The 14,528-nt window shown below is 51.9% G+C and overlaps 1 protein-coding gene across 1 annotated transcript in view; it reads left to right on the top strand.

The window, feature by feature from the left end:
- The window catches only part of LOC149356413 (uncharacterized), a 52,110-nt gene extending 38,496 nt beyond the window's left edge, over positions 1–13,614 (top strand). Inside the window, exons 2-3 of the mRNA XM_089576335.1 lie at positions 11,611–11,886; positions 13,396–13,614. Coding sequence (XP_089432461.1) covers positions 11,611–11,886; positions 13,396–13,614 — 495 coding nt within the window. The remainder of the gene's footprint in view (positions 1–11,610; positions 11,887–13,395) is intronic.
- The last annotated feature ends 914 nt before the right edge of the window (positions 13,615–14,528 follow it).

Below are 14,528 nucleotides of genomic sequence, written 5' to 3' on the forward strand. Positions count from 1 at the left end.
GTTATGCTGGCTGGCCAGCCTCAAAGATCCATCTGGGCGGTTGGCGAGGTGGAGCCTCCGTTTGCAGGAGTACGACGTAACGGTCGTGTACAAGTCGGGGCGGAAGCACCAAGATGCAGATTGTTTACCACGCGCGCCAGTGGACCTTGCTTCCCCGGAAATCACTGAAGACTTCTCTTTCCTTGGTGCTGTTAGCGCAACCGATATGGCGCAGCTTCAAAGGGAAGACCCAGAGTTAGCGCCGCTCATCGCGTACCTGGAAGGCTGCGACGGTCCCCGCATTCCTCGTGTTTTTCTTCGTGGACTCAAATCCTTCACTCTGCAGAACGGCGTCCTCTACAAGCGCAACTTTGAGAGCAGCACTGCAAGATTTCTGCTCGTAGTCCCGTCCGAGTTGCGACCTGATATCTTGAGCGCTTGCCACGACGAACCACTTCTTCTTCCCACTTCATTTTAGTATGCCTATTTTAAGTGCTTACAAGCCACTTGATGCTGTATTTATGACAGGCAAGTTCTAATGTACTAAACAGTGCTGTTTTCCTTTCTTTCATTAGAATACATAGAGGAAAGTGTCCAAGGCCTTCATAATATCTATAAATGTGCCAGCTGCAATGCTATGAACCTGAAGATCATATAAAATAAGCTCTTAAAGACTGAATACAGCCTTCAATGGCGCTCCTCAATGACAGCGCCAGTGAGCTGAGGAGAATAACGTTTTATGTTTAGTAGGAATGATTCTACAGCATTTAGGATAACAGCATAAGACGCAGAGTATTAAGCATGACTCCGTATTGTGCATAACAGAACGCTAATAATATCAGTGTTGTGATCAATCACCTTGACCTGTGTCTTGCAAGAAAGCCCAAAAAATACATCACCAAACCATGCGCCTTTGTCCCTGTAAATTTCGCGGTCTATTTTAACGATGCGCAGGCGATAGTGACAAAAACGCTCGTAATGATAGGATTTGTCCAAAATGAACTCCATCATCCGCTGTTCGGAAAGGACTGTGAATAAACAGGTTCCAGCTGTGAAGCATAAAAGGGTGGAACTGATTAGAATGACGGAAATCTTGGAAAGTACGTGGAACTAGGCCACTACTTTGAATCAACAATTATATCATTAAACATACTGGCAAAAAAAAATTGAAAGGAAGTGCAAATCCTCTAAATTTCAGATAAAATGCGAATAACACTCGTTTGATTCGCCCCGCACTTTTACCGTTCTTTTAACACTAACTTAGTAAACAGTGATAAATTACGAAATATTATTTTCATCTGGATTCGCGAAAAAACATCGTGGAGTTTGCAGGCACGTACACGAGCTTATCATCTCGCATATAGCAGATTAGTTTCGTTCTAATGAGTAAGGTCCGAGAAACCCAGACATTTTTGGGGACAGAAGTGCCACAGATCTGCAGCCGCTGACCTTGTCACGATATTTTGGGTGGCTAGGTGTTTGGCTGGAGCCGAAATTATAATTAACCGGGACAACCTGCCCACCACTGAACTCTCCGTAAGTTTGGAGGGGGAGGAGCGACAAACTTCTCCACCCCGCGTGCAAAAGATGAGGTTCGACTGCTGACCGGCGATAGGGGCCACGCCTGATTAGCCGTTGACCGGAGGCGTGAGGCGCAGGCAAGTTATTTAGCAAACCCCTTTACTCGAGCAAATGATAACAACAGAAAATTACAACACAAAGCCCCACAAAGAAGTGTGCACACAAAGGCGCGACGCGAATTACACACACAAAATGAGGACTCAAAACAACTATTGACAGGAAGGGGAAAACAACAAGGCAATACTGTACAAAAATGTTACGACGGGAAAGAGCAACAGGACAAAGAAAAGAGTAAAGCGAGTGGGGAGAAACGGTGGCTTAGCTGCGGGGTGGCAAGGTCCGGTCGCAGGGAGCGTAGGGCTGCGGAGGCGCGCGGGGCTGTGGGGGTGTTGCGGATACGGGCGAACTTGGGCAACGCGTCTTCCACGCGCCTTCGGGGCCGCCGTCACCGTGTTCTCCGCGTCAGACACTCGCCTTAGCTCGCTTGCCGACGACTTCCCTAGCTGACCCCACACACGTCCGCACGTACCGAAATCTCCAAGCCAACTGCCCGGCTCGGGGTTTTCCCGCTGCTGCCTTCTCGTGGGAAACCAACCAACAAACAAACGAATCCTCTAAGACCAGTGCGCCATCGATTCGCAGATGTTAAAAAATGGGGAGAAGAAACACGAAGAAACTGAATGGGACGCGAGGGAAAGGTACGGTCCTAACGAGGAGCGATGCTAACTTGCCAAGGTCGGGAAGGGTGCTGGGGCATTCAACCGACAGCTTCCCGTCTCCACAACGAGCGAGGGCTCGCTACTCGGCGATAATATGAGGAGTCGGCGGAGTGGCCTTAACCCTCCAGCGTCGCGAGGGGTCAGCCGTCCACGCGGGGGAGGAAAAATCATCGCCGCCACGTCACAACATGCTTGCGAACAACCGCCGACGTGGCCACCTCGCCCGCAAAAGAAAAAGAAACGCAAGGCATTCATACACTTTGTGACACAACCCCCACCAAAAGAACGATATTCTCAATAACATTCCAAAACCCCAAAAATACACAAATGTGCTGCATGCACGAACTGTCTTGCCGGAGAAGGAAACAGAGATACAATAGGTGCACTTCACAGTCCCTAGCGCGCGCCATCTCGTCGCCTGATCAGTTTTCGCCGACGGCTCGATGGATCGCGCACACCTCACGCAGTCATGTCACAGTCACTGCAGACTGTTTTACACTGCACTTTCAGTGGAAACAGTTCACACTGCAAATTCCATCCAAACAATTTGACACTGAAATGTCAAGGAACACACAAACATATTGTGCTGCGTAACATCCCCAAGCAGTACAGAATCCTTAACGTAGAAAAAGAAAAGGAATGGCCACCTAGGGGGAAAGGAGCTTCGGATCGTGATCCCTGTCTTCATTTAGTACGGCATTGAGTGAGACTTCACCGTACCTCTTGGTGCTCAACTTTCCACACAGAAATTTTCCTCCGCCTACTTCGACTGTGCGGCAGTTGGCGCGAGAGATCTCTCGAGCGCCGACAATATGACGCTTCTCCCGTACTGTTTTAACGCAAGCGTGTCTCTGGTCGTCTAGCTTTTGTAATAGCTCTGTAGGAAGCAAGATGACCAAGCGCATCTTTTCTTTGTTAGCGTTACGCTTGTCCGTCTCCCTTAAGCTGCACAGAGCCAGAATTTCGCACCCAGGCCTCACGTGAGAATAACCCCTTTGGCGGGAAGTTACCGACTGTACGTCATGTGCGGGTTGTACGCTTGGCTGTCCATAAACCGCAGTCTCGCCCTACCCCCACGTATGCCTGTACACCTATCTGCACTCCTGGCTCCTGCTCCGAAAATGGGCCATCCGTTAAAGCTACCGGCCCTGCATCGGCTGCTTGCTGCGGTTCTGTCCGCGCGTTAACTGCGGCATCACGATGATCCGCTGATTCCCCTACGGGGCACAACTGTGCTCCTTTCTCCCTGTCCGGCTCTACAGCCGACGCGTCTGTGCACTGCTCCTCGACTTCGCTGACGTAACTGTTTAGCCAGTTCGCCTGAGGCGTCCGCGAGCTCTCCTCTTCTCGCACCGCACCGACGAGCTTGGCCTTTCTTTCCTCATCATCATGAGGGCCGGGGCACTCCACAGCTCGCTGCACGATCAGCCGCTCGGGAGCCGCGACATCGCCGGGATGTTTTCATTTCCCGAAAGTCTGCCCGAGTATCCCATTCTCAAGGTCAGGCGACATTGTTGCCTCCAATGTGACGTCTGAGGGTGGTGCCGGCACTCGGCTGAACCACTCTCCTAGCGTATTCGCTTCAGGTGTTTCCGGACTCGCCTCTACCCCGATTGCATGGTCGAGCTCACCAGTTCGTCCTTTGACGATACACAGTTCCTTCCCTTGGAACGTGAGCTCAGCGTGCTCGGGACGCGCCCGTACAGCCGACTGATTTGCTGCCGCCACTTCTGCTACTGCCCTGCGGTGACCTTGCCGGTAATTCCGTTCTCCGGCCTCAAGCACTGTAAGGGATCGGCAGTGTACGCGGGGTCATCGGAACGCGGCTGGGGGCGTTCAAAGCGAAGCGTCTCCTTTCTTGGAACGCGCCCGCTCGCGAACGCGCTGGGAAGAACGGGTGTCCCCCGCCCCGCGGTACCAATTCACGCACGTGCTGGCACGAATGTATATTTGTGTTTGTTTTAGAGCGCAGCTCTTTGGCGTCCATTCCTGTGTTTCGCGTCGTCATCGGCGTTGTCGTCGGCCTCGTAACCAGATCCGCCCCCCTTTCATCCGCAGCTGGGGTTGACTCACTATCGGCGTCAGCGGCATCAGTCAGTCGCTGCTATCTCTTCCCTCCTCCCTTTATCGTGTTGTCCGCTTGCTGCGCGCGCTTCTGCCCCCATCGTTTGCCGCTGGGTGTACACGCCGCCCCCCTCCCCCCTCTTCCTGCGAGTCTCCGGTTGTCAAAGCGCCGGCTCTAACGTAATTCCTTTCTTCGTCCTCATCCAATGCAACCGTGTGCGGTGGCAATCAGAGAGCCAGATCGGTGGCGGCGGATCTGTATATGTGCACCGCCCGAGCCGAAATTGCCGCTGCCTTTCACCACTGCGAAATTATCTGCCAGTTCTTTCTGAGCCATGAGCGAGACGACCGATGGAAGTCCTCCGTCTGCTAAAAAAAAAATTCTGTGATAGCGCATACATGTGTTGCTCCATTTCTTTGCCTCAATCTATCGAAAAGGTGAAACAGCTTATTTGCTGCGCTCAAATTTCGCATTAGGAAGTAACGTAATCGTCGGTAATTTTTTATTTTATTTTGTGGCGGAGAGAATGTTCGATTCCGCACGTGCTGGCACGACCGTGCGTTTGTGTTTGTGGAAAGGGCGTTTTGCCCTACAGAAGCTGGAGGGCTGGCCATGTTCTCGGTAAACCAATCATGTGAGCAGTGCAACATGATTGGGAGCTACCAAATGTGGGCCGGGTCTTTAAGGCTTTAAAACCGGGCCCCGGAGCCGGAAGCGGGGTTCTGCGCTAAGGTGAGATGCTATGCATCTTCGGCTACGCCGAGTAGGGGCCTCCCCTAGTGTTAGCCAGTTCCACCCTTTTTGTTGTTTGTCCTTTTGCCGTTCAATTTGTCTCGAGTGTCTAAAATTCTATACGCTGTAAATAGCTGTATATAAATCTTTCAAGTATTCGCCTTACCCCTGCGTCTCAACTCATCACAAGACCGTCTCTGACGGGGCACCCCTGGTGCGAAGAACAAGCTTCAGTCTTCAAGTTAGACAAACCGTCTCTGGCGGGGCACCTCTGGTGCGAGGAAGGAAGATAGAAGAACCTGTGGAAATTTACTGGCGCAGTCGACAGGATCCTGCGGCCATCGGAAGACGGCGCAGGAAGAAGATTGAACGCAGGGAGAAAGGCGACGGTCAGGCAACAGCAGCGTTCGAGAAAGGACCTGCGGAGAGACGGCGGCAAGGACGCAAGGACCACGGCAGTAGTCCAGCGACGCGGGACTGCGTCCGGACAAGGAAGGCAGCGCGTCGAGAACTCGACGGTCACCGGCGGGTCTCAGCAAGTGACGACAACGTGCACAGGACCAGTGGCGTGGGACAGCTCATCGCAGCGTCCGGTGAAAGTGGCGGTGGATTGCGACTCCAAACAGCTGGCAATGCGGATCGACGCATCGAAACTGTGAGTTTCCTTCGTCGCATTGTTCACTGCCCTGTGCATGTGTTCGAGCCGGTAAGACAGTTGAGGGGTACCGACGGCGGTATGGAGAGTTACCCATGCCGGCCCTCACTCGATGTGAGGTACCAGGTTGAGTTAGCGAAGGCGCGTTTAACGGACCTTCAGGCTCAACTTGCGAAAGTAAATGGCGGAAAGGCACTGCTTCGCGAAGGAGAACCTCAGGATGTTAAGTATGTCTTGAAGGTAATAGAATCAAGACGCCAGCAGGTAGAGCTCGAGATCTCTAAGATCAAGGAGAGTAGAAGAGCCAGTGATTCAGCCATGGAGAACTTTTCCGAGTTCCGTGAGGTGAGGCCGCCTGTGCTAGAAGATAAAGGATTATGCTTGTCATGCACAGGTCAGGGAAACAGCAGTGAGGACGCTGAAAGCAATCAGCCGGTATGCGGGAACGCATCTTTGTTAGGAAAGGCCGCAAAAGGTTCAGGAAGTGAAAACAGGATTCCTGAAGGACGTGGAAATATCACAGCTTTTCTGCCACCGCGGGCGGCTAGCAAAGAACAGGAGCAGCCCAATTCTCATGATCTACGGCCAATCGAGGCCAAGGTGTTCGATAACAAACAGGACAGCGGTGGAATTCCTGCAGGCTCTATGACTAAGATTGTGACCTCCGACACGGAGCTTGTAACAGGTGAAAATCTGGCGTTGCTGCTAACACACACTGTGTCAGGCATAGGGCATGAATTGCCCCGTAGCGTTACTGGTGGCAAGAGCCCTTCATCCGAAGCAGAGAGCGGAGGTGGGCCTGCTCGGCCGACCGGGCAGAACGCCGCGCAGTTGTCGAACGCACCCGGTGTGTGTCCGGCCAGGTCGTTTGAGGACCCGGAAATGAGTGGCGACTTGCCGCAAGGCAAGCTCAGGTGAAGTGACTGCGAGGGAGCTCATGTAGCCTCAGTGCTAGACGATGCCACGAAGCCGGCAAGTGCCTATCAAGCAGGCAACGGCAACGTTTGCCCGTGCAGTAATGGTGCAAATGGCCCCAAGCGAAGTAGAGTAGCAGGAGGCAGGTGCGTATCTTTCACACTGAAAGTCGGCGCGTCGAACGGTGCGTTCCGTGCTGCAGTACGCCAGATCAAATGTAGTAAAACCGGCCTCACTGGTACGGTTAGACTGAGAAGGGGATATGCCCCTTACGCAGGACGCGGCCCGCACTGGAACGCCGGAGAGAGCGGGCCCTCAAGGGCGTCGCGTGCTGAGGTATTTGAACTTATCGAGTACCACGACGTTTTTGATCCAGGAGGGCACCGGCTTTCGAGCTCTCGCCCCGCTGTGGCACCATCCTGATGAGCATAGTGGTCATTAGGTGTTAATCGTGTCGAATGAGACACGTGTGGGCTCGAACGCGCACAGGGACGCTCGGTGCGACTAAGGAGGCTCACGTGGCCACTTAAGGACATCGTACGAGTGTTAGTGAACGCTCCAGTTTCGAGTGTCGGTGTGTGTGTGTGCTCGTTCGCGAGCAGGACGCGGGTGTGCATGCAAGTGAACTGGGTACATGGACGCCGTGTTACGGCGCACGGCAGGCATGCTGCTGTATGTATTTCAGTGTGCAATTTGCGTAATTTTGTGTTGGTCCCGTGCACATTTTTTGCTTTTGGTTTGTTTGATGCCAGTGCTTGTGTAGCTGCGGTATGTCACCCACAGGGTGGTTTTGTGACCCGTACCGATCCCTTTGTTATAATTCTAAAAGTAGCATTTGAGCCCTTTGTAGAATCTTGGGAAGGGCGTGTAAGGGAACGGCAGTGTACGCGGGGTCATCGGAACGCGGCTGGGTGCGTTCAGAGCGAAGCGTCTCCTTTCTTGGAACGCGCCCGCTCGCGAACGCGCTGGGAAGAACGGGTGTCCCCGCCCCGCGGTACCAATTCACGCACGTGCTGGCACGAATGTATATTTGTGTTTGTTTTTATTTTATTTTGTGGCGGAGAGAATGTTCGACTCCGCACGTGCTCGCACGACCGTTCGTTTGTGTTTGTGGAAAGGGCGTTTTGCCCTACGGAAGCTGGAGGGCTGGCCATGTTCTCGGTAAGCCAATCATGTGAGCAGTGCAACATGATTGGGAGCTACCAAATGTGGGCCGGGTCTTTAAGGCTTTAAAACCGGGCCCCGGAGCCGGAAGCGGGGTTCTGCGCTAAGGTGAGATGCTATGCATCTTCGGCTACGCCGAGTAGGGGCCTCCCCTAGTGTTAGCCAGTTCCACCCCTTTTGTTGTTTGTCCTTTTGCCGTTCAATTTGTATCGAGTGTCTAAACTTCTATACGCTGTAAATAGCTGTATATAAATCTTTCAAGTATTCGCCTTACCCCTGCGTCTCAACTCATCACAAGACCGTCTCTGACGGGGCACCCCTGGTGCGAAGATCAAGCTTCAGTCTTCAAGTTAGACAAACCGTCTCTGGCGGGGCACCTCTGGTGCGAGGAAGGAAGATAGAAGAACCTGTGGAAATTTACTTGCACCTTCCGTGCTGTCTCAAACCTCACTTCGCTTTCGTTTGAAGCGGCATCAGAGCCTTCGCTCCTGCTATCATTTCCTCGTGCTCAGAGAGCCTCAAGTTCTCTCTGCATCTCCAGCACCCTGCGCGCCAAAGCGCTTTGTCTAGCTCGTCCTCCTCACGACGACGCTCATCCTCCCGACGAAGGCGCTCGTCCTCCTCGTGACGACGTTCGCGTTTACGCTTATCTTGTGCTTTATCCCTTTCGTCCTCAAGACGACGGCGTTCATTCGCCTGTCGACGGCGCTCATCCTCAGCGGTAGAATTCACGAAGGCTGGGTCTCTCGAGGCCCAGAGCCCTTCCTCGCCTGATGAGGATCTCTAAGTCCTCCATCGTAGACACACTCTCAGCTGGGACGGCGCGCGCTTTCTCACTTGAACGCTATGCCTCGCGGTCAAGGCCAATTGTGGTCAGCAAGTCCTGTCGAGCACGCCAGTTTGTCACGATATTGTGGGCGGCTGGATGTTTGGTTGGCGCCGAAATTATAATTAACCGGGCCAACCTGCCCACCACTGGACTCTCCGTAAGTTGGAGGGGGATTAGCGACAAACTACTCCACCCCGCGTGCGAAAGATGAGGTTCGACTGCTGACCGGCGATAGGGGCCACCCCTGGTTAGCCGTTGACCGGAGGCATGAGGCGCAGGAAAATTCTTTAGCAAACCCCTTTACTCGGGCAAACGATAACAACAGGAAATTACAACACAAAGCCCAAGAAAGAATTGTGCGTACACAGGCGCGAAGCGAATTACACACGCAAAATGAGGACACAAACAACTATTGACAGGAAGGGGAAAACAACAGGGCAAGAACTATACAACCATGTTACAACAACAAAGCAATACTGTACAAAAGGTTACGACGAGAAAGAGCGACAAGACAAAGAAAAGAGTAGAGCGAGTGGGGAGAAACAGTGGCTTGGCTGCGGGGTGGCAAGATCCGGTCGCAGGGAGCGTAGGGCTGCGGAGGCGCGCGGGGCTGATCAGGGTTGCGGATACGGGCGAACTTGGGCCACGCGTCCTCCACGCGCCTTCGTGGCCGCCGTCGGCGCGCTCTACGCGTCAGACACTCGCCTTAGCTCGCTTGCCGACCACTTCCGTGGCAGATCTCACACACGTCCACACGCACCGAAATCTCCAAGCCAACTACCCGGCTCGCAGTTTTCCCGCCGCTGTATTCTCGTGGGAAACCAACCAACCAACAAACAAATCCTCAAGGCCCAGTGCGCCAGCGATTCGCAGGTGTTAAAAAAGGGGGGAGAAGAAACACAAACTGAATGGGACGCGAAGGAAAGGTGCGGTCCTAACGAGGAGCAATGCTAACTTGCCGAGGTCGGGAAGGGTGCTGAGGCATTCAACCGACAGCTTCCCGTCTCCACAACAAGCGAGGACTCGCTACAGGGCGATAATACGAGGAAGGGGCGTAGTGGCCTAGACCCTCCTGTGTCGCAAGGGTTCACCGTCCACCCGCGGGAGTCATCGCCGTCGCGTCGCGACATGCTTGCGAACAACCGGCGCCGTGTCCACCTCGCCCGCAAAAGAAAAAGAAATGCAAGGCATGCACACACTTTCATATTTGAAAGGCTGTGCGCTAAAAAGACGTTCACAGGAAAAAGGAGAGAGACGACAGGAAAGCTGATCTTCTTTCCTGTCGTCTCTATCCTTTTTCCTGTGAACGTCTTTTTAGCGCACAGCCTTTCAAATATGAATATGTACCAACTAGCCCGTCAAACAGCCTTACTACTAGCACACGCTTTGTGACAGACCTACACCAATCGCTGTGTCACCAGAGCAACCTAATGGTCTGAGAATGCCGTCTCAATCCTGGGCACCAAAGGTTCGAAGCGTTAGCTCTGCCTGCTTGGGGTTTGGGGCGAGAAGGAGTCGACAAGCTGACGTATGTTTCCCGCCACAAACTTCGAGGCATATGCTGCTACTCTGATAAAGCGTCAGCAGCTGGCAGTTACTTTTGGATTTTACTGCAAGCTCGATGCTGCAGGCTTCCGTAGCGTTGCTTTGTGTATCAAGCAAAAGCGTTGGAACACCGTTCTTGGGACAGTCAGAAACGACTGCCTCTTTCTATCAGGAATGGTGATACTCGGTGAAATACAGTTGCAGCGCCGAGGACGGTAAATTGTTTGCTGAGGCTCGCACGTACTCTTATCCCTCATTGGACGTTAATGCGTTACACCAACGCCTTGACGGCGATCAGAACTCGCTGCGGTGAACTCGACCAGCAAGCGCCAAACGAGCTATTAGTGCATCACGCCACGACGCACGATAGACTGGCTGCAATGCACAAGGAAAAAAAACCGACGGTGGCGCCAGAGTCTTGTCACGAACGAACAAGGGGCTTCGAGAGTTCAGAGCAGATTATGAAGCAGCTGTCCGTGCGTGGGTTGTTTTGCGGCGATCGCTTTTTTCGCAGACAGTTTTCTCTTGTTTGAACCCATAACCTACGGATTTGAAGAGAAAGACAGAGGCAAACTCTTCTTAGTCAACATCTCATTATCTGGCATAGCGTTGTTTGTGTGGTGTCTCTCACAGGCTAGTTTTGCTTTCGCGTCTATCGGTAGGAACAGTATATACATCCTGCACAGGCATCGAAGTTTAGACACAAGTTGGATTCATTCCTCGCGGAACGCTGCGTTTGCTCTGGCGTATAGAGCGCTTTGCCTTCATGAAGGGGACAAGGCTTGAAAGACTGTGCTCTGGTCGCGTAGTAGCATGACCTCGCTCTTCATCCACTTTGTGGGCTGTCTTGTTGCGTTTTTCCAGCAGTGCGATGCTCTGTGTCCCTTTGATAGCAACATTTGTCGTCCCTTTGTCGATAAAGAGGTGTCTGGCCACCTTACATTTCTTCACGAAAAGATTTAGTAAATTTTGGCGCTGTATGAGCAATAAACCAAACCGTCATACTGTCCTTTCTTAGACCGATGCATTTGTTATTGGTATAACTGTCACATGTTTTAAGACCCCAAAAGAAGTTTATTGATGTACTGTTCCTGAATTATTATTCTTACACTATGCATTACCTTCTAGGTCTTATGACAGGAATGAAACATGGCGACAATAAGTGATGTAAAATTTATGTCTCTTAAATTCTGGCTTTCTCAAGAAGTGCATGTTGTTAATTTACCTTCTCTGCGTTACTGTGTGAATTTATTTAAAAGTATACCATTCGCAACCAAATGTTTGATATAGCCACACCCCTATGAATTACTAGTCCCAGGATTTATTTAAAGCCGCAGGCACAGCTGAATACTTCCCCGACGTATGCCAATGGACAAAGGGGCTTACCTCTCCATTGTCATTGGTTATCCAACCACGCCTATCGCAGAATGAGCGCATGGGAAGATTTTTGCACGGCCTCCTCACTGAAATCCACGAGGAGCTCAACGCCATTCCGCGGCCCACCGCCAATGGGACCCACGGACGGCTGGACTGGAGTGAGCGTAACTGCCTCGCCTTCGTCTCCCATCTGCTCGTGGCGACGACGACAGGGGAGGCAGCGAGGCAGCCCAAGCTGCGGGACGTCTCCGCAGCTCTCGGAGTGCTTCTTTGCCGTTGCTGCACCAGGATGCTCTCCTCATCTGAAACTCACAGCGGCAGCATGGTCAGTGCGACCAGATAGTGTTTGCGACTATTTTTCCAACTATCCTAACTATTATTCCAGGGCTCAGTGAGAAACACCTGCGTGACAAACATTGCGAGGGGTTAGTTATACCTAGCAGACATTTATTTCTTTTTCCCGAATAGGTAGGTCTGCCACTGGACCATCGGGTTACTGTTCTCCCATCTCAGAACTAACCTAAGCAAGAACGGTATTTCTAGCGCGATTCCTTGCTTGTTTTCTTTGCACTGTGGCGAAAAACACGTAACAGATTTCAATTTCTGCCCTAAACATCGTCTATAGCCGAGGTCTGAAATAGTCCTCACAAGGCTGGCCGCATTGGGCACAACTTAAGTTTCCGTAATGCTAGTCGCCTAACGACGGAGAGGAGATACTAGAGTCCAAGGTAAAATGTAAAAAGCCAATTGAACTCCAGGAGAATAATTCAGCAGGAAATAAAACCATGACGCATATTTGAAAACCAACGACGAAAACTAGCACTCGTCGGCCTAAACTTCCTTTGTTTTATACACAAGTGTTTTTTCGTGTTTTTTTAGCATATTTATATCTTCAGGTGGTAAGAGAGCAAACAAAAAACGATTAATCTGGAACAGTCTGAAATCCTCAGGACCTGCGGGCCAGAATGAAAAGCCCGGTTGGTCACGTGTTTTTGATCCCTGCTATAGTGCTATTGGTCGTATTAGTTTTTTTGTTCGGCATCGCCAACCTCGCACGCTTTCTGTATATGGTTTGGACTTGTTCGTTACGGCAAGCGCATGTAGCACTCTGTCATGTACAGATTCATCACCTGGGAAAACCATATGTCACCAGGGGCAACAGTGTTTGCAACACTAAGTAATGTACACAGCCAGCGCACGAATGCAACTCAAAAATATAAAACATGTTACAAGAAGCAAACATTCTTGGCTCTCTTTTACAAAAGGTAGAGAAAACTGCAAAGGCGCACGACGAATTGCGCAGATTTCTCCAATTAAAACTGCGCACATGAAACGCGCGCGAGTCAAGAACATTTAGAGGTGATTGCACAGCTCAGGCTCATTTACAAGAGGCATGAGGTAGGACGTTAGATATAGCTAGTGTAGCTGAGTGCTAATGGAATTAGGCCGTCCTAGTTTTTGGTCGTAGGAGGAGAATGAGGATCTCAACTTAGAAATCGCTTATTGAAGAGAGCAGAAACGCTGCCCTGGGGCTACTTTTCGCCACCTCTGGGCGCCCGGGCTCCATTGAATTCGAACTGCTGATAAAGACAGCTTGTGAAATTCATCATTTTTTAGACGACTGGTGAACGTACTTAAAGTAAGCAGGACATAAACTGACGCAGATAATCTGACCGCTGGAGTTATTACAGACATTCTCGTTGAAATTGAAACTAGGCCTCCAAAACGCACAGCCTAAAACCCCTACTGTGCTCTAATATTGGTAATAAGGGTATTAAGTCGCCACTGAAATGACCAGTTGTCAGTGTCATCATTAACGCTGTTTCTTTCGCAGGTGCAGTGGATCTACGAGACGCTGTTCACAGCGGGGAAGAGCATCAACCATGTGGCCCCTTTCCCGCTTAAAGAACTGATAGCCCAGCTTACGTCCAGGGCTTTTTGCGACCAAGGCGTGCCTCTGTATGAGCTCAACATGCTGCTGGATCTCGTCAGACTCAGAAATAGTGGCTGGGCGTTCGCAGCTGCTGAGGCGGAGCATTACCAACAGGCATGAAAGCAAGCTGTTGTTAAGAATTCCTCCCAAAGAACATATAAACAGTTTTTTTTTTCATCACACAATATGATACGCGAAATCTGAGTCAGCAATTGCTCAAGTCGTCTTCTCTGTGTCGCTGGCGGCGAAGATGCTGTTTCTCCTCCTGCCGAGCGCGCTGGGAAGGCGCCACGACGCTTCGGCCGGAGATGTCGACATCGCTGTAAGCCGGCGCGCTTACAACGCAGGAGGTGAACGGGCAGAATACTTCATATCGTTGGCTTTTAAAGCAGACTTATTATCGCCTTCTCTCTGAATGTGTTGGTCGTAATACATGCGAACAGCGCAAACAGTCAAGAAATATCACAAAGGCGCAAAATAAAACACGGCGATTTGTTTGGGCCAATAGCAACTTCCAGGTTGTGATGACGCCACAAGGTCATGTTATCTCCATGTGTAAGGAGATAGCGCCACCCAGCGTCGATTGTGAGGCAGAAAACGAAAAAGCACGAGGAGCGCGTGCGGAGGGGTACGCCGGGAGAGGTGGAAGAGGATTACGTGGGAGAGAAGAGCGCGGTGGGCGACGGACGTGGACGAGTTCTGTTGGCTGCCCGAGAGTTCCGGGCTTGGGGCTCAGCCGCAGACGTCCGGGCCACCAGACCCGGACATCCGTCGTCGAGAGCCTCAACCACCAGGTCCAGGCGCCACTCTTCTCCGTTCATCCGTCAGCTGCTCCACACAGGCCGTCTCTGGCGCCTACGTGGCGCACCCGGGGTACCAGACCTGGGAACCGTGCTGGGAGCCCACAGACGCTGACGCTGCGGCAGCGTTGAAGGCCAACGTGGGAAACGCCGGCAACAGTGCATCGACACTGGAACGCCCAAAGACTGCCTGACTGCCCGACACCCAGCCAGTCCTCCCCGCTCGATACTCGT

This window comes from Amblyomma mixtum, chromosome 3 (genome assembly GCF_055824585.1).
Source record: "Amblyomma mixtum isolate Tamu chromosome 3, ASM5582458v1, whole genome shotgun sequence".
In the NCBI taxonomy this organism is placed as follows: domain Eukaryota; kingdom Metazoa; phylum Arthropoda; class Arachnida; order Ixodida; family Ixodidae; genus Amblyomma; species Amblyomma mixtum.